This window comes from Hakea prostrata, chromosome 4 (assembly GCF_041222555.1).
Source record: "Hakea prostrata isolate BN-2017 chromosome 4, UWA_Hpros_2, whole genome shotgun sequence".
Taxonomy (NCBI): Eukaryota; Viridiplantae; Streptophyta; class Magnoliopsida; order Proteales; family Proteaceae; genus Hakea; species Hakea prostrata.
In genome coordinates, this window is record NC_142603.1 from 6,464,725 (window position 1) to 6,489,714 (window position 24,990).

A 24,990-nucleotide genomic window follows, 5' to 3' on the forward strand; every position below is an offset into this window, starting at 1 on the left:
CATGTTAAAATTTCAAATCCAAGACTCAAACATCCATGTATGGACAGAAGTAAGAAAATGCTAGTGTAGAAATGAAGGAGAGGGACTTCCAACTCTTAGGAGAAAGATGATCATTCCTAATTTGTGTATCTACTGTACAATAGCATAAGAAGTTTAATTACATGAAAATCTTGAACATGACCCCATTTGTTTTCTTCCAAGTCCATATTCCCATGTCTATATGGTAGACGTTTACCTAAAGAGGTTACCCACACATAGCAGATGCAAAAGCATATGAAAGCTGGGAAGGCTTTTGGAATAAATTTGGTTAGAGGTTCTCCAATTCCACGGTTTCTAGGGCGAGGAGCATCATTTATCTCTTGCAAAAGACCAGCAGAGTGCTTTCTTCAACCTTGTCGAGTGTGGTCCAGTATGTGCATAACTCAGTTGGAAAAGAAGACACTCTATCAAATCCCCATCGCATGGCAGCATGATAGGTCTATCGCTTGAGAGCCCAAACTCCGTCGCCCCCATTTTGAGAAGCTTTGTGAAGATGGGTTCCCCAAGAATGTGAAGGGGAACTTCAAAACGTCTGCCATCTTTAGCATAGACAGCAAAATGACCCTTAACAGCCACCAACCTCTCCACTGATGATTTTGAGAAGAATATCCTTTTGGTCACCAAGCCTCCTAACCTTTGACACCTCTTCACCATCTCCACCAACCTTTTGGGATTCATTTTGGCTGAACTGGGAGCAGATCACTCCAGTGATTTGCGAGAGTTTTCAGGATAATTTGGATATATAAGACAAGAGAGAGAGAGAGAGAGATACTTGATATTTTCAAAGTGGAAGAAAAGTTAAATGTCAAAATTATCAGCCATTACCACTATGATAACAGCTAACAATGCCTCATTTGACAATTACAAGTTATGACAATTCCTAGTGGTTGCAGCAAAGGGTTGCGTGCGTTGCGTGCATGTTCATCAAACTCAATTCAATTAATAAAATATTTATTAATTTTTTTCAGTTATGTATCGCATAATTTAATTAAGCTTAAAGTGAATCTTTGGGTTTTACACAAATAGTTAATCGCATTCTATATATAATCAGAAATGAGTAGTTAGTATACAAGAATCTCACATCTGTTACTGACAATTGTTAAGATAATTAACCTGTCATTTGACCTGAGATCGTATTTTCTGAATCCTACATTAATCTAATCTTTTAATATATGGTTAAGAATACTTAACTTCTTATTTATGAGATTTTGATATTTGCTAATTGTGCTAATCAATCAAGATTTTAAATTATAAAACCTGGTAATCATGTTGTTAAAATGGACGGGGTGCTGATGTCAGCTGATTATCTCTTTCTACTCTTGGTTTCTTAAATGGGTATACAACATAGGTGTGAAAGAAACTTACAAAACCCAAAAAAGTCAACGACCGACCTTTTGACTTTCTCATACCTTTGATGTAACTGGCATGGATTTCCCTCTTGAGAATTCTAATTAGCATGTACCAAACGACCAACTGCTCCCATAGTCGCGTCTTCCAGTCAAACTCACCTTGTAACCTCTAAAGCTTTAAATTGTCAGACTTCGAATGAAATTAAATGGTTTTGCGTCCAACCTTGGGCGCCTACTGACAACTACTAATACAATCGATCAATGTGAAAGCAAGTAGTTTTCTTTCAAGACTAATTGACAATTAGCAAATTAATGCTGTCATAGCCACCATAAACGATAGTAACATTAATCATAAGATCAACTAATGAAATACAATCTCTAAGACTCGCGTCATTCTAATATTTGTAAATCGATCAGATGCATCAACTCGATCCCTTCTGTTATTGTATTTTGTAAATCGTCATAACCTGATCTCATGGAGGCCTGAAGAAGTTGGCTGCAATGCCTCTATCTACAACGCTCCACACTCCTCCAGCAGTCGCAAGAAAACTAAGAGCCATACCCAGAATCCCAAGACACCAGTTAATGAACCACATTGGACTATATCGTTGAGGTTTCTTTATTTGAATCCACATAAAACATGGGTAAGCTAATGTGATAGGTAATGAGATTCCTCCAAGTATGCTTGCCAAGCTTGCCAAGACTGGAAGTGCCACGGCTATGAAGAAGGTCAAACATCCATAAAAGGCCCGAAACCCTGTGCGTATCCACTTTGAACATGGCTTCTTCTTCTTGCTAGTATATGCCAACTCCAAATTATCGAAGGCAGGCATGGCATATATCTGGTAGGAGCTCAGGCAATGAATTACCATAAGCATACTTGCTAATCCTAGCACAAACCTTGAGGTTTCCTTCCCATGGAACTTGTTCAAGGCATCAAACATCCCACTCTGAGGCATCTGGCATCATGGTACGTACACACCTCTAATTTCAATATATAGTTCCAATCATGGAGAATAAAATAATTTGAATAAAAATGAGAGATTTTTAAGACCCGTTTGATAGTCTACGGAAAAACAAATTTCTGTTGTTTCTTGCTTGAACAAACAGAAAAATCGGATGAAAATTTATTTAATACAATTGGTTTGTTTCAGGTGATTTTTGAAATATAAATTGAAATTTAAGAAAACGTTTGGTTGAAAAAGTAGTGCATGAACTCCGTATAAATGAAAGAGTTTACAGAGGGATATTTATGAAATTTGACATTCTAAATAATAAGAATTCTGCTAAGATTCTATTATAGTGTTTTTACTATAACACTATAATAAAGCATGTTTTATCAAACGTTTAAAAAAGTCTTTTGCTTCCAGAAATGATAAAATCTATTTGTGGTGTTTCTCAAACGGGTGCTTGATTTTCATAAAATTTCTTTAGACGAATTCTATTCTAAGACCCTGAAATTGTTTACTCACTTGGTTTCCGTAAGCCCAGTAACCGGCTATTGCAATGGGATACAAACACAGTGAGATGAGAAGATACGCAAATGTTACTCCTTTCCACATTGTCACCTGAGATGGATGTTTCTGAGTTGAAGGCATGGTACCCTACAACACCATTTTACAATCAGAACGAGTTTTGAAGTCGTTTATATTTATTTTATAACTCAAGTGTTTGTAGATCTATTCTGTTACCTGGATTTCAAGTACGAGATTATGACCTCTGAAAGCGTAAGCTACGATGCCAAGAGCATATAGGGTACTGAAGGTCTTGGCCATCTCAGACTGAGGTGGAAATTGCTCATAAGAAGCCCCGTCTACTCTGCCTTGAGTAGCAGAAGAAACCCATATGATGGTATAGCTAGTCATGATTGTGATGGCACCAAAGAGCGAAAAACTAGCAATAGAGTTCAAGTTGGGTAGCTGAGCCAGGACCACGGCGATACAAGTAAACACCAAAAACCACTCAATGGTTGTAAGGGAACTGGCAAGGCATGAATTTTTGCCTTCACAAATTGTCAAGAAGAAGAGCTTCATGGTTCCACCCCCCAGGGTTATCAGTGAAATACATGTCCCACCAGATAGATACAAGATGGGAAATAAGGCCATCAGTTTCCCTCGCTTCTCACCTGTAAGAGAGTAACAGATAGCTTATCAGGGATTCCTGCATTGTTATGAATCTCTTGAAGAAGAAGATCAGAAGGATATATTATGTTTTTCCAGTGAAAGAGGTGCATTTAGTAATAGGATTGTCAATCAAATCCTAAGATGACATGTTTGTTCTGAGAAGAGAAACCTCTAGTGATTTTTCTTTTGTTTTTTTTTCTCTAATTCTTAGAATCTTAGATTCACTTTTAGCAAGAACATAAGATGATGTGAATATTCTCGGATTCTCTCCCCTCTTATCCAGAATTTGGCCCCTACACCCCTTTTCCCACCCTCACTGAAGGATTTGGACTCTTCTCCTTTCCATAAATGCTTCACATCCCACTGTCTCCTACTCTTCAATCGGCTGGTCCCTACCAATCCAATAATCCTAAAATCACTCATGAAAGGGGAGAAATTTAGGTCCTGTTCCGAGGAAGGTGGTAACTCATAGCTAGAAATTAAGGGCATTTTTTTTAACCCAAAAAGAAGGGCACATTTTGCTTTTGAAGTCACTTTTTTTTCTCTCTCTCTATCTAGTGGTTGGTGGGAACACCACACAGCCTTGAGTGGAAGACACATGGTAACCATCGCATGCATGCATGCGTTGAAGACATCCTCTTTCCTCATTCATAAAATTAAGTTTTCTTGTTGACCATGATGATCTCGTATATCTTTCGACTATAATGATGGTTTACAATCATCTTCTATGTGTGATCAGCTTTTAGAGCAAACCCCCAACGGGATCGATGGCAATTCACTCGAAAAGGTCAGATTTGGGTGCACCACCAAAACTATATATCAACCGTTCGATGAACTTTAACAAGGAAGAGTGGGTGAGGACAGTAGGACATACCAAATGCTGCCATAGCCAGATGAAGATACCTGCTGTAGCGAGTTTCAGGAACTGATTCGTGGAGTTGGGTGAGTAACCATATAGTGTAGAGCTGCCATGCGAATGCAAACGTCAAACTTAGGGCTCCCCATGTCCTGTAACAACTAAATATTCAGGAGCAAGTTGTAACTGATGAAGTGTACAAGGAGACAGATGGACAAGGTTGAATTGTTGAACCCGTGAAACTGACAAAGTAAGACAGACCTGATTTTGCTAGGCTGGTGCGTCTGACAAAAACACACACCAGCCTAGCAAGATCGACAGACTCGGCCCACATGGAAGTTGGAACAGGAATATTACGACATTCAATCCATTTGAAAAATGAGAAAATTAATGAAAAAGAAATCAGAATCATCTCTCTGGTAGAGAAGGAGAGATCGACGTACCAACCAAGAATGGAAAAAGCAACGGGAAGGAGGAGAGCTTGATATCCGATTCCGGAGTTAAGACAGTGGAATGCTGAGTAGAAGGCGTTGCCGTTCCTTGACTCAGTAATGGGTAGCCAAGCGTCGACTGGGCCTTCTTCACCATGGTTGCTAGGGTTAGGCAGCTTGTGGTCGTGGCTCACTTGTTCTCCTCTCCTTCTTCAAGCTCCAGGTCGAGATGGTTTTGCATGGTTGCTGATAATAGCTAACTTCCGTGGAAGGGCAAAAGCAAGATGAGAAGAAGGATTAAGGAGACAATATCAGAGAATAACAGTCCTTGTGGTTTTAGCGCTTGCTGAAGTGAGGCCTGGTTGTGAGTCTAAGGTTTTGATTTTCTAAGGTTTTGATTTATGTGTTCCTAACATATCCTCATTTCTTCTCTTCAAAAAGCTTTGATAATGGAGCTGTTATGGTTGTTAATGAGTTATATATAGGGAGTCCCCGTGTTAAAAAGAAGTCCAATAGACAAAAGTGTCGTGTAATTGTATAAGCTTGCTTGATCACGTTTAGTGAAACATAATTAGAAGCTCTAAAAATGAAGTGTGAAGATGGTAACTCTCTTCTTACCCAAAAAAAAAAAAAAAAAAAAAAGAAGAAGATGGTAACTCTCTTTACCATGAATAAAATAACGTGAGGGTTGTGAACCCAGGATTCTAACCCTCTTTTTCCAGTCCTCCGTGCGTCAATTCGGTGTAGAAACAGAAGTTTTGTGGGTGGCCAATTCTGGCCATTAACCATGGACAGAGGGAACTTGTGTATCCATATCAAATATATGCATGCAAGAGATTAGAAAAACCAGGTTGTGGTGGTGTGGATGTTTACCTAACAGAGGGAACCAAAAAAACCTAGTGGTACAGATGTATAGATTTTGACAGAGTTGTAGTTAGCCACCCCAAACTCTATGTGGGTTGGAAAAAAATTTCGCCTTAAAAGAAAAAGGAATCTTACAAGGTACAGAGCCATTGGAAGAGTAAAAGGCAGTGGAGCTTCAAATCAAACTAAAAAGTAAGGTGGCGGTCATTCCAATTCCCATTCCCAATACCCAAAAACGATTCTATAGTTCAGTGGAAATAAAAAGATGTTTATTTCCATTTGTTTTTGCATACTTGCATATGAATAGAATGGTTTGGTTCAAGTTCGATACTTTTGTTTGACATTCTTAAATGGGAATGAGAGTCTACCATAAAACCCTAGTGCAATCAATCTTTTATTAGAAAAAAAATTCTTAACTCTGTACACAAAACAGGAAAATTTTTAGTAGTTAGATCCATAAAACGATATTAAATCTAAAAATAAAATACTTTTTTTAAGAAAGATTTCGATTATATAAGAAATCAAAATTTATATCTACCTCATTTTCATTAGAAATATTAACCTCCGATTCAAAAATTCTTATCTTATCAGGACATAAATTCATATATGATAAGATAAAACAAGCCCTTGGCCTTTCCCGCCCTATCGTTGCTCAGATTTATCTATGGTAGATTCATGCATGTCTTATAGACCCCGATTTTATTATTGAGTAACTTTATTGAAGCACTACTCACATATGAGCTAGGGCTTATGATCGCTTTCAAATACCACTTGTTTCATATTTTTCACAATTTAATCATCATATAGAGAATACTGTAATGGTTACTAATAATACTATTTGATGTAATCGATTATATATTTTTTTATGTGAGGTTTATCTGAGCCAACTTATGCACACCTCGACTACATCTTCAAAGGAACTTTTATATAATTAATATAAACAGGACTTCGCCCCTAGCCCCAAAGAGATTCAAACTCTGACCTCTTATGTGAAAGCGTTGGTCTTTTGCTAACTGAGCCACCCCTCGGGGTTGTAATCGATTATATTCGTAAAAAGCCATCGAGACCATTCACCATGGCCGTGGATGTAAGAAAATTAATGCTCCCCACCCACCATTATTGATCCTTCACCGTCGCACCCCACCCCTCCATTATTGATCTTTCACCATTATTGGTAGAGCAAACCTGCCTCATCCCCACCCCACCCCTCCATTGATGTCTCACAACTAAAGTAGCCAATCATGAGTCCAAGTGTGGAAGTCATAAAAATAATTCCAATCACTCTTGTGCTTCGGAATGACATGTCACCATCATGGATCCTACTTTTTGTTGAAAAGTCTTATTTTAATCAATTATAAATCCCACCAGGCGACTGTCGGTAAAAAATCAACAATTCCAAATAAGAGGTCAAACTTATATTAGATAATACATTCATCTTTAATATATAAAATTATATGTTCCAAAAAAATAAAAATAAAACAATTAACCAATTAAGTATAGGAGCTTTTACGCATAAAGGAGGGGGTGTTTACCAACAAAATCAATCCCTTGGTTTTTGCAAAAATATAATTAGAGATTCAACTTGTAGTAGTTTAGGAAAATTTTCAGTCCCACCTCTTAAATTATTCACACATTAATGTCACCTTTTAAGTTATTCAATTTAGACTCCATATTACAAACACGGTTAGTCTCAACTCTACTAGTTTTTTTTTTTTTTTTTCATTATTACTCTCACATCCTAAGTTTAAAATAATATTATTATGAATCATATTTCTAAAACTTTGTGATGATTTATGATTGAGAGAGGAAGAAGTTGCAGATGGTAGAGGGAAACAAGAAACGAGTGAGTATAGGGTTTTTCCTTCAAGATTATTCTTTTCATTTTGAAATAATTAATTTTTTTTATAAGAAATAAAATACTATATTAAATAAGTATGAGTTAATTAACCAATAGGCAATAGCCAAGGAATGAAATTTAGTGAAACAGTCACATATAGTATAGACTATGTCTTTCTTGCCAGAATGTCTACCAAGCATTTGAACACCCTTGAACATGACAAACACTACACACATAAGGTTCTACTAGATAAAAAAAAAAAAAAAAACCATGTATTAATGTATCTAATCCCTTAACACGAAAGGTCTCTCATTAGAGCTGTTGAGATATTTAAAGAATTTGAAAATGCTCCAACAAATTTATTTTCAACTGTACAACATATAAGGGTGTAGAACCATTGACACATGGAAAACCACTTGGTGGTAGGGAGAGATCTCTTCCATCTTCACTCTCTTCTCTTTTTTCTCGTCTCTTTCAGCTCTCTCTGCTCTTCTTCTCTCTCATTTTCTCTCTGTTCTCTATGTTCTTTTTTCTCTCTCTCCTCTTTACTTCTTTTCCTCTCTCTTCTTTTCTCTTTCACCTTCTCTCTCCTCTTTAATTTCTCTTCTCTCCCTCCTCTTTACTTCTCTGGGTTTTCTCTCCTTCTCTTTATCTCCTTCTCTTCTCCCTCTCTTCTTTCTTTGCTTTGAAAGCCCACACCCTTTAATTCTCTTTTTTCTCTTTTTTTAAGCTCCCCCTCCCCCGTAACCTATGAGGGGGTGGTGGCGGTGCCACCTCCTCCTCTATTCTCTCTCTTTATTGTCACTTTAGAATATATATTTATCTTTGTAGGCTTTGGGTTCATTCTAATTTTCATTCAATGATGTAAATATTAATATCTTTGGTTTTAGAAAATTGTGTTAATTCTTTATTTTATCATTAGTTCAGTCTAACTTTGTTGTATAAGAGACCAATAGATAAAAATGTATATCAACCCAGTTATAAATTGGAGCTTCAAACAATATTAATTATTTTAAAAAATTTAGAGGATATATAATATATCAGTGCAACATTCAAATAATAATATAATGAGATGCTAGGCATTACAACACTAAATTGTGATTTCCTAATGAGTCTTTGATATATTTTCATTTTATAAAGAGCGTGAATGATTAATTGAATAACTTATGGGATAAGATTAATTTTAAGAGACAACTTAAGGAATAGTACTAAAAGTAATTTAAGCCTTTACTAGTCTTAATCAACAGTAAAGTAAAGATGCAACGGATAAAGAAAAAAAAAAAAAGCAAAAGCAACTTCCATTGAACACATCTAGAATTATCTCCCAATCTCCTGGTCGAAGGTTGCCATTGAAATAAAAATTTCTTTAACAAAGTAGTCAGCAAATCCTTTACAAAGTCGAAAGAAGTCTGACAAATGATGGATATGTTTGTTTATATTAATGTCAATGTCAAAAATCAAACATAGCACTTTGAACTTGAATACAATTTTCTTTTGGTAGAACTTTGAACGCATGAGAGCCTTAAAAGATTGATGGACTGAATCGTAACACACACTATTGGAAGTTATAGATGTTAAAGGATCTACCATTCTTCTATTTTTTTTAATGGTATTTCAAATTGAAGTCTGACCGATAAAAGGTCACCCCTAGATTAGATTATAAAACCTATATTACGAAATTTTTCTTCATATGAATCTATCTTATCCTAAAATTGAGGATGCAATAGATTACAATGCTAAGAAATACTATTGGGCACCTAATCAGTCTTCCCTTCATTCAACTCTTCTTCACATTTAGTTGATAGATGGTTCTTTTCATTTTTTTGTAGAAAGACGATAAGGATTTTTAAAAAATAGTAAAATAATAGAAATTATGTGAGAAAGTACAAGTTAAGGTTAAAGTTCACAAAAAAGATAAGTTCACAAAATCTTTTTTTAATCAACATAAAATAGAGATTAAAAAAATTGGTAATTAATATTTAAGTGACACTTGCTAAAGATGTCAAATAATTTGAAACTTTACTTTTTGGCCTATCCAGCTTTTTCAACATAATACAAATAGTAGCGTTCATTACAATGATATCTTTTTTGATAATGATCCAATAATATCAGTCAGTTTCTAACCTTAACCTTGTTCAGTTTCTACGACAAGGAGAACTGAATATTTGGTGTTTTTCATCCTTTGACCATGAAAAATAAAACTGACTATTCAAAGGAATACCTCTTCCCCATCTGAACTGAATATTCGAAGGAAAATTAAACTGATTATAGAGACCGAAATGATGGAGTTTGACAGGAGGATCACCCAAAGCAGAAGCCATGGAGGTAAAGTGTGTTGGAATTCCTGGTCCTAAGAAGAAAAAGCATGTGATGGAGTTCTGAGGTGGAACTTTTGCACACTTGTGCGTCCAAAACTCCAAAATTCAATAGAGGGGCCTGAACAAATAACTTTCTTTTGACGGTAAAGAAATTCAGAAGAATTGTTCTAGTAGTTAGAACCAACACCTCTTAGTGAAGAGGTCATGAGTTTGATTCTCGCTGAGGCATATTAATATCTCATCCCCGACTTAATAAAGCCCCATTGAATAAAAAAAAAAAAATTCAACAGAAAGGAGGCAAACACGGTAATGGCGTATTTGATACCTTTCTTTCGAAAAAAAATTTCCAATGAATGCCCAATAAATTATAAGATTCAACTTCATATAATATTATAATTCAAAGATATTTATTGGATTTTTCCTAACTCTCATAAATTAAAATATTATACGTAATTGAATTCTATGACTTAATGGGAAAACCTCTCCAAGGCACAATAAAAACTTGGCTTCATTATTTCCACACAAATAAGGAGATGCTGGTTAACTTATTTGGGAAAAAAATCGTTTGTTGTGCACACAGTACACTCCTACCGTGTGACAGTTGGAACATGTCAAATAGAGGGTTGAGATCAAAAGGTCATTTTAAATTAAAAAGACCCAGTTAGTTTATACCTTTTTAATCTCTACCCTCTATTTGACATAATCACTGTAGTGCAGTACTACGCTCACCAGAAAGACATGCATAGCAAACGATTTTTTTTTTCCAACTTAGGTCCCCTGTATCTAAAAACTGGACAACCAAGCAGAATATAAAAATGGCTTCTAGGTAAAAAGGCACAAGGCATAGTGCATAAATCAGAAGGGAATAAAGAAACCTGGAACATCAACTGTTATTTCCCTAATATTCAACTAAAGAAAGCAGACTACCCAGATCCGTTCCTCCGATTTATCTACGCCCTGCAGATGGACAACATTAAAGATAGATCTACGCTGTTTTTGTTACATCCCGAATTGGTGATTTTCCTCTGTGCACCAGTACCTTCAAATAAAACTCCCATGTTAGGTTCCGACTCAATCTGCCGTCCTCTCCGATTGGCAAAGGTCTTAGTCAAAGAAAGCAAAGAGAGGACGGCCAGTGAGGGACTCAGGGGGGGTCCCGATTGTTCATGATAGAGTGAGATTCACGTTGCCTGGTGGTTCTGATTAGTTGTACCGGCCACACCAACCCCCCCCCACTCATGATCAATCTGTGGGTCAATCGTAACAAAGGTATACATCCCATGCAGGCGGTCTTTGCCGTGTGGGAAATCTCTGGACCTGAAGGTAGGGTGTGCTCTCACTCACTGACTGCCCAATATATTTCACCAAAGAATTGCATCAATAAATTTTTTCACTCAACTTGATTAGTAAAACATGATGAAAAAAGATGTGGACAAATACCAATGCTTGAACATTCTCACCTTTACAACAAATTTGGACTATAGCTTTAAGAAGGCTCTTCGCTCCTAGAATTTTACATGGATAATGGAAGAAGCATTCTTCCCTTCTTCCTGCGGGTTAATCTTACTTGTTTTGTAATTTTCATGGACACAAGCAACATCATTGTGATGCATATTAGAATAAATGCTGACCGCATGTACCTAAAATATAAAGCCACTGCTGAGAAAACCAGGAAAGCAAGAATTACGAGTTCCCATACAACATAAATCACACCATCCGCCCTGCATGCAAGAGAAAGCAAGTTAACAGAGACAGGGCTAGTGTTCCCAAAAATTGATATGCACAATACATCTGTAAAAGGGCTGCATTATAGACTTTAGCAAGTGTGTGCAGGCTCTAGAGGCCCAGGTGGCGACCTCTTTCCCAACAAAAAATTTTGGGTAGCACAATACATGCATTATATCCTTAAAATGTTACTTCCAAAAGTTTTATCTCTAACAAAATCAAGGGAAAATGTTTATTGATCGGCAGACCAGGGATGCCCTGGTGAGATTTCAGACCAAATTCAAGCAATTACCCCCAAAGGAATGTAATATCCTTCACATGTAAGTCCATGCATCCCCAAAGTCAAAATTCTTAAATTTTTCACTAATCTGTTTCGCAACATGGCCAACTCCATTTCAGTGGAAGCTCGACACGTGAGGAGGTGCCTTGGGGTCTATATGTCAATAAACTTTCAGCCCAATCCCATCAACCAGGTGGCAATAGTAGACACGTAAACATTGCTGAGTTAGTGGAAAGCTAGACCAGAAAACCTTCTAATAGAATATTGAGTTCAGTGTCCTACATACTTGGAAAAAGGAACTGTTACCCACAATATCTCTCTAATGCATGTGTCTTATGAAGATCTACTCAATGTTGGAAGGCAACCAGCACTAAGTTTAAAAAGTTCAATTATAGATAAGAAGGCAAATTGTTTCAGCAATTGTTTACCAAGACCCTTCATTGTTTAAGCAAAATTGAAGAAAAGGACTGAGGAAATTTTCACTGCACACTTGGAATCCATAACCTGTGCGGGAAAGCTCTGACAATTGCTTCAATGCAAGGACTGAAAACCAACTATCCCCCATCCACAGAAGATGGAACCCCAAAGAAACAGGGTTTACAGTGAAGTCAAACAAAACTGAACAGGAAATCAAGGGGTTAAACGTTGCAAGCAGAAGATGCAAGAACCTCTTTCCTCACCCATTCTAATATCTCACTCCATCATTAAGTCTCCATTCCTATACCCAAATTTTAAACCCATTCAACCCCTTCTAACTGTATAAGACAATGAAGATTTTATGAACCAAGGCAGTTTCCAAATTCAAGTTTGGTTCATACCAGATCTTGGAAGAGCAGGCTCCTAGTTGATCTCTATCAATCTGGGACTACATTGGCGAGTTGTGTGGTTGTTCTCCTCAATAATACTATTTTTTATTATTTGTAATTCAAGGGATGACTTTAAAAGGTCATAGAATAAAATTTATGCAGAGCTGACTGCTGAGTGGACACAGAACATATCTGATCAACTTCAGAGCATAAGTTCTTAGTTTGGAAGAAAATGATGAAGCTTTGAGAAGCACATCTCCATACTATGTGACTAGAAATTACAAAAATGAAGAAAAAGAGGCATTGCCAACCAAAATAATAAAGTGGGCTGTCTTGATACTAATGCTGGTTTGGGTGCTTGTATATGCATAACAGAAATCAGAAGCGTCTACATTTACAGTTAATCAGTTTGGATATTCAACATGCTCAACGTTATGAAGTATGGACAATTATGTCTTATATCTCTCGAACTCTCTCCTAATAGGTTAAAAATCTTCAAATGACAAACCAAACAGCAAAGAGATCAGCATCATTTCAGTTATCAATGCTGGTTTGGGTGCTTGTATATGCATAACAGAAATCAGAAGCGTCTACATTTACAGTTAATCAGTTTGGATATTCAACATGCTCAACGTTATGAAGTATGGACAATTATGTCTTATATCTCTCGAACTCTCTCCTAATAGGTTAAAAATCTTCAAATGACAAACCAAACAGCAAAGAGATCAGCATCATTTCAGTTATCAACAACCCCTGCACATAGCACTTAGCCATACCAACTCATTAAATGGTTAATTTGTTGATGCAAATGAAACCATCACAAATGATGGGAAAATGTGGTCATGTAAATACAAACATCAGAAATGATGATGGTGATAACATCTTCACTCAAAAAATTCACTCAATGTAATCATTCAATGCACTAGAGCTCCCAGTTCTGACTTCTGAAGTAATATTTTCTAATTCAGTTGAAGATAAATCGGTCTAAGCTCTTATTTTGAACAAAAACAAGGTCCAATTAACTTTATCATTTCAAAACTACATGTACTGTATGCTTCTCCTTTCAAAAGTTTAAGTAACCTATAGCTGTTCATGTTCCATGTTACAAAGTTTAAGCAAGCGTTTGGTTGCTGGATTATATAGAATCAGTTTCCATAGAATCTAGATTTAGGATTTAAAAAACTGTTTGGTTACAGAAAAATAATGGATTCACTAGAATCACATGTTTTCACTTAAATCTAATTTATGCATTAGAATGGATTCAAGGCTGAGACGTCTCAAAACCTAAACCCAAGATTGAATCCACTTTTTAGAGCCAAGGTATAAAAGAGGTTGATTCTAGATAATCCAATTTATTGGGTTTCTCCTTGGAAACAAACAAGGTCATTCTGCTTTGGCTCTTCTTCTCCAACATCAAGGTTCTCTCACTCTCTTTCTCTCTCTCCCAATCCTCTCTCATCTAACCTAGGATTTCTCTAAAGGTTGCTCTCTCTGTATCCACTTCGTTGTTGAGGTAGCATTCTTGCTGCAAAGTTGGGGAATCAAATTTGATCAGAAGTCTATCAACTATCCAATAACAAGATATGAGTGAAGAAAACCCTAGTTTCTTCCCCCCCCCCCCCCCCCCCCGCATGTGGGAAGAGTTTTGGTTTTGCTCCTCGTGTATGGATTCTGCTTCTTGGAATGCAGACAGAGTTTTTCTTTGTTTGTCACTTTTGGTTTTATTTTCTTTTACTTTATTTGGTAATTAGTCACAATTCAATTTAGCTTACTATAAAAGGTTTTGATGTGCAAAGCTTTTGGGAGGTTCTAGGAGAGGATTGCATATTGATTTGCTTATGTGATACTCATATTTCAATTGATGGAGGCTGATTTAAATTTAATTTGAAACACATCTATTTCGGAAAATCATATATACTAAGAGACATTCTTACTTGTTTCAATAGATGTAAGATTAAGACAGCCAATAACTACTTCTGGAAAAGAAAATTAGCCCAGGAGGATTATCTAAGGCTTAGGAGGATCTTTTCAGGGAATACTTCATTAGGGATTGGAATCGCAAGAGGTGAGCTGGTTAGATTTTGAGAATAGGAGCTGGTGCCATTATCTTTATACTATGGAAGCTGCTTGGAGAAAGATCTTCAAGCATCTTCCCTATTTTGGTTAGAATGACTGTAAAATGTTTTAACTGTGTACTGAGGATCTCTTTGCCTTGCTTCTATTTTCAGCGTTCAGATATTTTGGGTTCTTAAGAGGAAAATTCTGTTTTAGAGATTGAATCAGTTGTTTTCTGATGGTATACTGTAAGGCTATAATTGTTAAAATCATGTACCCCACATGCTTCTCTTGCAATGGACATTCCAATTGATAGAGGAATCCAAAAGTAGAAACCAACTCATCTTTTGGATCAAAATCAATTGATATACCCTTTTATTTATCTCCTTAAACTGATCAAAGTACCACAAGTAGAAAATAAACCATTCTAGCCCCTGAAGATACCTTCAACTATGATCAAAATGGTAGATACAAGACACCTTCATGAATGGAAGGAATCACCCAGATGTATTCAAAGCAGAGAAGCCTCCACCATTCTTTCCTTTGGAAAGTGGATCTCATATTTTTATCATAAAAGTGAGAATAGAACTATTTGAGGTGTTTGAAAATTGAAATGACTTAGACACAAAAGGATCTCTGCTTTCTTAAGCAATTATTAAGGGAAATCTGATCTGAAGTGCATTTTCCTCCAAGAGACTAACTTTTGATGGATCAGTGCAGCTCTTTTGAGAATTTTGATGGTGAACAGTGAATCTAAAAGAAAGTAGGAATTTCATTATGCTTCTTTGTGTGTAATTTCAAAAGGCAAGTGGTCAGAGAGCCACCGTGAATCTCCTGCTATGGTTACAAATCAGCTTTGCAAGTCATTCTATAAGACTTCATTAGTCTTCTAGCAAATAATGGAAATTTTGTACTCTCACTATCAGGCTTAGATAAGTTAGATATAGTTCTTCCTATTTCCATTTAGCAACCATTAATCCTACCATGCCCTCAATTCTGAAACCCATATTAAGAAATCCTGAAGTACCCAATATACTGAAAAACAGATTATCATAAATAGACAGCCATCTTGGGCACACCTCCTTCTAAGAAGCTTGCAGGCAGCACAAGGTGATGCTGCCTGTCGTGACCAGCGAAGAAAACTACAGGGTGGTCGTAGATCACAAACGGAGGCAACAAGCGAGAAAGCCCCTAACCATCTAGGGTAGGGGCGCGTTGCCCCAACCTAGGTTAGGGCTTTCTAGCGGCCAAAAGCAAGCCGCTAGGAGCGAAAGCAACTCGACTGTAAAGGAGAGGGGCTGTTAAGGGCTCGAGCAAAGCCTCTTGTTTCCTGGCTGCCTCCTTCATGTTGTCTTAAAGGGTAGTCAAGATTAGGTAACTTTTGCTGTCTTCTATACAGATATTATCCCATCAGTGTAGAGTACTGTGCGTTTAAAAACACAGAAAATTGCAGTACTGGTAAGTAGTAATAGTGGTAGTAGCATTAGTGGGAGTTTGACAAAGAACAAGCTACTGAAGCAGTAGAAGAGAGAGGAGGAAAAAAGAAGCAAGGAAAAATTAAGAATAAAGTACAGGGTAGAAGAGAGTGAGAGGAAGAAAGGGAAGAATAGAAGAGACTGAGAAGGAGGGGGGGGGGGGAGACTGATTTCTGTATCACTTGAAACAGAAAAAGGTAAACAAGTGTAACTGCAGATGCCTCTGGTATCACTTCCCTATTTCTCAGGGGATTTTTCATTCTTAGAGGTACTGTGAGCAGCACTATGTTTAACAGATAAATCTGTTCTGGGAATTTTATTTTTTGTCTTTTAATTTCATGCTTTAGAGCCTAAGCTGCATACCCGTCCATTACTAGTTTCATGAATCTAACTTTCATGTCAATTACTGTTCCATTACTGCACCATGTAGAAGAGAAACTATAATTTCAAACTCACTAGTTGCTGGTTCATGGTTAAAGGTTCTTTGTCTTCCACAAGGACTCGGCTAAATCTCTTGGTGACATTAACCAGCTCCTTCAGTGATGGCAGGTACATTCTCTCAGGAAGAATTATATCTAACTGATCTCAACTTTAAATGGGCATGGACATTCGCTGGACTGGGTAGGAGTTAGTATCTTAATGAGGTTTCTAGTGCTCAAAAGAGCCTTTAATTCTGATTTTTTTATTTTGCAGACTTTATTGCTCGTGTGGCTAGGTGTTGATGGAATTGCCCCCCTTGTTTATGTTGGACAGGTCTTTTACTGCCTCCAGGGCTGTTAGTCTGGAGAGCCTAATATAATTCAGCTGTTGAACGGGGAAAATAAAAAAGAAGAAGAGGAAGAGAAAACCTTCACCCCCAAAAAGAAAAAAAGAAAAGAGAAAAAAGCCTTTAAATGTTCAGCCATTTTGACATAAACAAATTTGCATATATGTGCCTGGCTAATTTACATGGACAAGGTACATCATGTTGTTTCGTATATCAGGAACCAAGGTGAAGGACTTCATCGCTACAACGCGATGATATCCAACCAAAGTTCTGTTTTCCATTTATTCGAAGGTTGAAGAAAAAACCTTCAAATTTGCACTTGCATTCTAATTATTAATTTCCAGTGTGAGTCTTTAGCTCAAAATGGAAGAGCATCTAGGTTTGCTCCTAGAAGATGATGGTTCGAGCCCATCAAGATTCAAGACTCATTGGTTCATCAGTAGGTTATTTATATAGTTGTTATCTTGAGGCAATGAGGCTTTTATTTTTTATTTTTTTTATATTTTTTTTTTTGTATTTTATTTTTTGTGAAAATAGATTAACATTAACAAAGGCAAAGTAGTAGATTAAGGTAGATTAACATTGCAGCCCTCTTCCAATCGTAAGTCCTCACACAGTTCCATTCACGGGTAGTGAAATTAAACTTAGACCATGGGGGTAATATTGAAAATGAATAAATAAAAACAAATTCAGCCTAACAGTGTTAGTAATAGGGGGTATAGTTGATAAATTTGGTACCTCAAAGATGGCTCTGAAAATTTCATTTACAGAAAAAATATTTTTATCATCTCATCACAATGTTAATCATATTTTAATGCATTTTATGAAAAATCCTATTTTAATTTCAGTCATGCACTTAGCGAAAGTTGAATTATTGGAATGTTAAATCCTATTGATATAATTAGGGTTATTGAACAGTTATTTTAGACGATTGAAGCCCAAATCCATGTTAACCAAACAGTTTTTCAGATAGATTCAAGTTCCAGACTCATTGTAACCAAACAATTTTCAAGGAGAGTTAGTTCTCTGACTCAGACTAACCAAAAAGTTTTTCTACTACAAACCAAATTTCCAGAGAACCAGATTCTATTGATCCTAGATTGCAAATCAAAGCATGATTCTACAGAATCCCCAACCAAAAGCTTGCTAAGTGATCTGGCCTGGAACGCTGACACTTCCAGCAGCCGAATTACCTTTATGGCTGAAAATTTCACAAACAATGATTTGGTTTTGAATTAAAAGGTTATAATTCCCTTAATTCAACTCCTAACTTATCAAAAATAATCTAAGGAGCCAGTTAGTTTATTCCCAACCCATCGCCGCAAATCAAAGACATAACAACCAGAGAGATCTGGCCAGAACAAGTACAACCTCAAGGTTTCTGCGTCACTTTTGGAAAACAATAATCTGATTAGATTTAAAAATCGTGAGATGACATCCACTATATGGACTTAACTACCAGGTTTCATTTGTGTGTTTTTCTCTTTCTGATTTGTTGGCCTCTTCCTTCTTTTTTTTCTGCCCCCCGGGGGCTTTCAAGCAACTAACATGAAATAGCATCCTAAGTAAAACAATTCCATAACATCAAAATATAAATCTTCGGAAGCACAAATTTGAAATTTTAAAAGGAAGATGATAATCCGAGATGAATGCAGCAACCGAGATGCAAAAAAAAAGTCGAAGTATGAAACCCTAATTTGGGAAATTATTTGGATCTTGAGTTACCTTGAAATTGGATTTGCAGTAGACGTGAAAAACGAAACAGAAGCCCAATCGTGTTTAGACCGAATCTGATACTCTCTGAGCTGTTCTGCTAGGTTCGAACGCGTGATCATGGCGTTTCAACCCTCTGCCTGGGAATACGACTCAGTTCTCTGAGACTGAACGGGTGAAACATAAGAAATTTTGTGAAGAAAACAATTTTGAATTTGCACGACACTAATATTCTCTTAGATGAATTGTCCGCTCCAATATGTGTTTTACTGCCACAGACAGATCAGATTAACAGGGCAGCCAGCACAGGAAGAATGGAGCATCAAGAAGGGAAAAAAAGTGCCAAATTCACATTTTTTTTATTTCTTTCTTTCTTTCTTTTAAACACCTTTAAAAAATAATTGTCTCCGTAAATAGAAAAATAATCTTATCAATTTAATCATAGACACAACAAAATATTGATATAAATTACTTTGGGACAGAAAATTGCTTCTGAATCGGAATCAACAGTTTTTAAAATTTTATATAAAACATGTTGTTTTTTTAAATATATAAAACATGTTTTCATTTCAATGGAAAATTTATGAATATTATTAAAAGGAAAAAGATTTTATATGTACATGAAGGTGGCACATTGTAATTATATAGGATGCATGATCTCCAAAAAAGAAGAAAAAAAAATATAGAGAGAGATCAACAACCAAATTGTTTTAAACATGGATATGCATTAGTGAAGAATACCCAATAATTAATTAAAGATGTAAGCAGTTTGATTACGGTTATTTGGATTGGTTCAATTTAACAGGTGAAATCCAAGCCGAACAAAAAAGACTCGATCAAATTAGTCTTGTTCTTATCCAATTTATCGCTTATTATTGTCAAATTTATTATCCATCTACTGTTATTTGCCGTTTTGTAAGAAAATTAGTTTCAAAAACATCATTTACTCATTGACGATGATGTGGTGTGGTTTAATGGGTTTTATAGTTTATATATTCATTTACTACAAAGGATTTAGATATTTAAATAGGTAGGATAGTGTTTATTCATTTGTTGAACCATAGGTATGATAAATGAGTAACATGTTTAGGATCCATTTTCATTGGGTTCAATTAATCTAAGCTTGGTGTCTCTCTGATACTAATGGACACTTTTGAAGTATTTAGTTAAGAAGTGTATGGTTGAGACTAATAAGGCACATCTGGTGAAGTCAATAAATATCTCTTTGTGAATATTGTTTTCCACCAAACGATGTCTCTTGAGGAAGATTTATTTTCCACAAAAATGTCTCTCATTTTGCTTAAAATTTTCTAGTATTATATTGTATGTTTTGCAACTTCAAACACTACCTTAGGGCCTGTTTGGTTACATGAATCTAGAGATTTCAAATCTCTGGATTCATGAATGTGAGAATTATACCCGTTTGGTTGTAAAAATCTCTAGATTCATGAAATCTACAAATTCACGTTTTTAGTGTAAAAAGGTGAATCTGTAGATTTATGGGTAAGGGGTGAAATCCAAAGATTTCAAAAAAGCTATACAATTGTACATTCACAAAAATCATATTGATCAAATAAATTTTTAGGATGAATTCACAGATTTCATTCCACAACCAAACACTTAATTTTATAAATTATAACTCCATAGATTTAAAGTCTATAGATTTGAAATCTCTAGATATTTGAAATCTTCAGACTCATGTAACCAAACAGGTCCTTAAAGAATCATAGAAGGTTAATAATAGATAGAGTGCTTGTTTACTTTAGAAAGCTATATATTACAGTTAGTGTATCTTAGATATCAATTCACATTCAACATGAAAACACTACTAAGGGTGTCCATGGTCTCAAGTAATTGTCCATGGTGTTATTTTCTTATACCTTTTTTTGTTAGAAGTTCTTTTATATTAAAACAAAAAACATGTACATAATAATTACTTCATGTTACACATAATCCAAACACTTCTAGCTCACAACATCGATTGCACCCAGTATACCTAGCCACATTGATTTCACCTAGACCTATAAACGGACCGGATTCGGCTCGGATACACCAGTATCCGAATCCGAAGCCGAATCCAACAAAAATTGAGAGAAGGCATCTGAATCCGAATCCGAAACTTTATCGGATATCCGATAATAATCCGATCCGATAAAATATCCGATTATTGATTGATAATTGTCACTTTTTTACATTTTTTATTAAAGATTTCTAATTTCCGATTACCGAATACCCCTATCCGAATCTGATTACCGGTATCCGAATCCGATTATCATCTATTTTTAAAGAAAAAATGTTAAATACTTTACTCTATCCGGATAAAAATTTATCCGGATATTATCCGATTCGATAAGCAATTATCCGAATCCGATTTGCTTAGTGGACGGATACAGATATTTTCCGGTAAGAAAATTTTCGGATACGGATACCCTTAAACGAATACGAATGCGAATTCGGAGGCGGATTTCGGCTATCCATTTACAGGTCTAATTCCACCCTCAATAATACATATAAACTAGAGAGAAAACAAATTCCACTAGCATCGCATTTCAAAAAATCATATATAGAAAACCCAAGAATCGAAATCTAGGCCCACCAGAAGGGACCCACTGGGGTACCCTAACCATTACGAAACAAGTAGTAAACAAGTAGGTCTTATTCATCCCTCTTTTATTCATAACATTTGACTTCAACCCTCTAAAGTTTAAGCTCCACGTATGCTGATGTTGCCTTACAGAACCCACAAGTTACAACCATATATGATGCATGGGTCAAATTCAAGGTGGGAGCCCTTTGAGGGTGGAGGGTTATTAAAGTTGAAAATAAGTCTTTATTTCAAATCATATCCTATTGGGTAGGAAGGATATCATCCAAATTTGGACGGTGTCCCCACTATTTAAGACCCACGTAGTGGCCTGTTTTAGCTTATGGACACACAATGACACAAGCGAGAGAAGAGAGGGAAATATTTTCAAATGCATTTATACTATATAATATTTTCAGAAAGAGAATTATTAGTCATGGTGTTGCCAGGTATGATTCAAAACGTATCTCCATCCCACATCGAGAGAGTAACATTTGCCTTTTTCAAAACAACAAATAATCTATTAAATATATATATATATATATTTTTAATATAAAATAGAGATATAATGATCATATCAAAGCTAACCAAGAATTAAAGCAGCAACAACTTTGAATTAGGATCGAATAAGGCTCTCAACATGTGAAATGAATAGTTATCCACAAACCCATATTCATGCATGATGCATATATGCTCATATATCCTTTCAACGATCTGGAAAGGGTGCATTGGCCTCGCTGCTGCAATAGTTAAATAAAAGATAATGTCGGTTCACGCTGATGTACCGAATTATAAACTCCAGGCCGAAAGTAGCCCATCGTCTCTGGTCCCCTCTGTCCAGCAAAGAAGATTTCCTTCGAAATTAAGGTTTAGATTTAACTACTTGGGAGTTTCTGATCATGATAATCCTCTAACCAGAACGGAATGAAACGGTTCCCGTCAAAAAAAGGCAAAACCGACATGCACGTATTTATTCAAATCAAGGCCCCGCCAAGCGAAACGAATCAAGTTTAAATAACGTCAACGTCAGCATCACAATGTTGCAGTTCATTTCCCAATATGCCCTTCAATCCAATCAGACCGGAGATTCCCAATTAGAATCTTCAAACACCGCCTTACCAATGTTCTTTGAATTTAAAATGCCACCGCCACGTGCCCGTCTCGTGATAAGTACGACGTGTCTTCACCGACTTTCCAGATTCATCTTCCCGAAGTCGATATGTCGGTTCGCTATTGCTTGAAAAATGAAAATAACCCACCTACCACGTCATCTAACACATGTCGCTGTTTTATTGGTTGTCGACATAAACATCAATTCACGTTCAATATCCGTCGGTCTCGCTCCCCTTGTCCCGTCTCCTCGCTTTCCTCTTCTTTATCGGTTAGAATGCTAGGATGGACCCCACTACTGGCCCACGCTGTTCTTCGCTTTGGTTTTTCTTAAGAGCGTTAGATGCGCGTAAGCGATTTCTTATTCCTCCTCCATCTCCTATAAAGCCTCACTCACAACTCTCTCGAGTCATCCAACCACTCTCACACTCTCCTAGTGTCATTTATACTAATTGAATTTTCCATTCAAAGCTTTTCTCTGTTACTCTCGTCTAGGGTTTACTTTCTTTCGTGTTTTTCTAAAGGTGATCAGCAATGGCAGATGAACACCAGAAAAGCTGTGAGGCTCAAGCAACCAATGTTGAGACCACGGATCGTGGAATGTTTGATTTCCTTAAGAAGAAAGAGGAAGAGAAGCCACAGATCCAGGAGAATGAGGTGATCGTGACCGATTTTGAGAAGATCAGGGTGTCGGAACAACAAGAAGACGAATTTGAGAAGGTAAGGGTGCCAGAACAATCCGAAGAAGAATTTGAGAAGGTAAAGGTATCGGAACAAATCGAAGAGTCCAAGGAAGTCGATGATGGTGAGAAGAAGCCCGGTCTGTTTGAGAAGCTTCACCGATCTAACAGCTCCAGTAGCTCGGTAATTCATATTTTTCCTGAATTTCCTTTTCCGTTTATTCTCTCTAAATAACAAATTCTGACGTACTTTTTTTGTATTCTCTGAAACTAATTTCCAGTCTAGCGATGAGGAAGAAGACGAAGAGGGAGGAGAAAAGAAGAAGAAGAAGAAGAAGGGATTGAAGGAGACGCCAAAGGAAAAGTTGACGGATGATCACAAGGAACATGAGACGCTGAGGGAAAGGTTGGCGGATCAGAAGATAGAGGATGAGCATGAAGACACCAGCGTTCCCATAGAGAAATATCATGAAGTTAACCAGGCCCCACCACAGGCTGATGTGGCACATCCAGAAGAGAAGAAGGGGTTCCTGGAAAAGATCAAAGACAAGGTACCTGGCCTCCATAAGAAACCAGAGGAGGCCACCGGTACAACTTCACCTGCCCCTTCTCCGGTGGTAACTTCCACTCAACCATCGGAGTGTGCCGGAGAAGTACATGTTCAGGAAGCCGAGCCCAAAGAGAAAAAGGGTATATTCGAGAAGATCAAGGAAAAATTGCCTGGCTACCATAAGAATGGCGTTGAGGAGAAGAAAGAGGAGACAACGGGTGGGCATTAAGTGAGATTTCGATCGCTTTGATATTTGCTTTCCTTTAATTTGTTTCATGTATTATGTATGTTCTCTTTCTCCGTAAAAATATATATAAGTCCATCAGGTGCTTATGTGTGTAAGTTAAGTTTGTTTTGGATTTTGGTTTTAATTAGCCTTTTTTCTTCTATGTGAGTAAGGAGAGTTCTCATGTATTTGTTGATGAATGGAATTCATATTTACTTCTTTTTCTACTTTTGTGTGAGAAATTATGTTTTATCATCTTTATCTTTTTTTCAATATGTGCTTTGCGTGTAACTGAATCGGAATGATGCTTCCCGCCCACACCGGAGAGGTGGGGGAGAGCTTTTACCTTAGTATCAAGTGGGGTCATGCGAAAGGAGAAAAGTAGAAAACAACATCTCTGGGATTGGCATTTCAATTCCCAGTTTACGATCTCATTTTAGTCTTTTAAGGATTGGAGAGTTACTCTTGACGAGGCAGGTCTGGGTGGACACTCAAGTTTAAACGTAGCGTTCAACATTTGCCACTGTGTTGGTGCTCCTACGTGGGTTACAAGGCGTTTCAAGTTCCAATTCCTTGGAGCTTGGATCTCGGTAGGCCGAAAAGTCTCTCTGGCCAAGAGAAACCATCAAAACAAGATAAAATAAGAGCATCATTAAGTCCTTAATATTAGTGAGTGTATCCTAGATTTCAGCACATTTATACACTCTTAGGTACAGGTCAGCTAGAGTGGGTGAATTTTGAAGGCCTTAGCCTTGATTAAAGCAGACCAATCTTGACCCCAAAAAAATAAATATTTAAAGCAGACCAACAGTAGTCAAACTACAGTCAGGCAGTGGGGTAGAAGTTGATAGCCACGGACGCCCCCGGGGGCCCCGGTGGGGTCTCTGTAAAAAAAAATTAAAATTTGGCCTTTTTTTTTGGGGCGGCCTCCCCCCGGTTTTTTGTCTTTGATATTTAACCCTTGTTGTGCCAATTTGCACAAGCACTAGTGGTCGGCCTGAATTTGTGGTCAAACCGGGTGATTGCAAACGACCTATTATTATGACCAAGATAGACTGGCTTTGACCTGCGGCCCCAGTACTAACCAGACTAGATGAAACTAGGGCTGGGGTTCGACCCCAAATCTCGAAAAGATGACAAGCAATATAAGACCGAAGATTGGAAGTCTTCCCAAGGATCTATGTATGCTTGGACCAAGTGAAT

General features: G+C 36.9%; 2 protein-coding genes and 1 pseudogene across 5 annotated transcripts; 1 reads left to right on the top strand and 2 right to left on the bottom strand.

The window, feature by feature from the left end:
- Positions 1-1,607: 1,607 nt before the first annotated feature.
- LOC149017423 (lysine histidine transporter-like 8) lies at positions 1,608-5,100 on the bottom strand (annotated as a pseudogene). Its single transcript, XR_016172991.1, has 5 exons — positions 4,811-5,100; positions 4,386-4,519; positions 3,080-3,513; positions 2,861-2,992; positions 1,608-2,347 (listed from the first exon to the last, which is right to left on the bottom strand). The product of XR_016172991.1 is annotated as a lysine histidine transporter-like 8 (transcript).
- A 5,155-nt stretch (positions 5,101-10,255) lies between these two features.
- LOC149017424 (NADH-ubiquinone oxidoreductase chain) lies at positions 10,256-19,000 on the bottom strand. 3 transcript variants are annotated; one of them, XR_016172806.1, is made up of 3 exons: positions 18,650-19,000; positions 11,278-11,538; positions 10,256-10,856 (listed from the first exon to the last, which is right to left on the bottom strand). XR_016172806.1 is itself a non-coding variant. In XM_089151763.1 (2 exons), exons 1-2 carry the CDS (start codon positions 18,757-18,759, stop codon positions 11,331-11,333), a joined length of 318 nt encoding a protein of 105 aa, XP_089007889.1. In that variant the 5' UTR covers positions 18,760-19,000; the 3' UTR covers positions 11,173-11,330. The 3 variants fall into 3 exon arrangements, 1 of the variants encoding a protein (XP_089007889.1); XR_016172805.1 differs by lacking the exon at positions 10,256-10,856 and adding an exon at positions 11,071-11,164; XM_089151763.1 differs by lacking the exon at positions 10,256-10,856 and having other exon boundaries at positions 11,173-11,538.
- Positions 19,001-22,729: 3,729 nt separating this feature from the next.
- Positions 22,730-24,014, top strand: LOC149017425 (dehydrin COR410-like). Its single transcript, XM_089151764.1, has 2 exons — positions 22,730-23,195; positions 23,293-24,014. Exons 1-2 carry the CDS (start codon positions 22,866-22,868, stop codon positions 23,788-23,790), a joined length of 828 nt encoding a protein of 275 aa, XP_089007890.1. The 5' UTR covers positions 22,730-22,865; the 3' UTR covers positions 23,791-24,014.
- The last annotated feature ends 976 nt before the right edge of the window (positions 24,015-24,990 follow it).

Coding starts and splice junctions, on each gene's coding strand:
- LOC149017424 (XM_089151763.1), bottom strand. CDS start 18,759: ATGATCACGCGTTCGAACCTAGCAGAACAGCTCAGAGAGTATCAGATT. Junction 11,539..18,649: donor ACTGCAAATCCAATTTCAAG/GTAACTCAAGAT, acceptor TCTTGCATGCAG/GGCGGATGGTGTGATTTATG.
- LOC149017425 (XM_089151764.1), top strand. CDS start 22,866: ATGGCAGATGAACACCAGAAAAGCTGTGAGGCTCAAGCAACCAATGTT. Junction 23,196..23,292: donor CTAACAGCTCCAGTAGCTCG/GTAATTCATATT, acceptor ACTAATTTCCAG/TCTAGCGATGAGGAAGAAGA.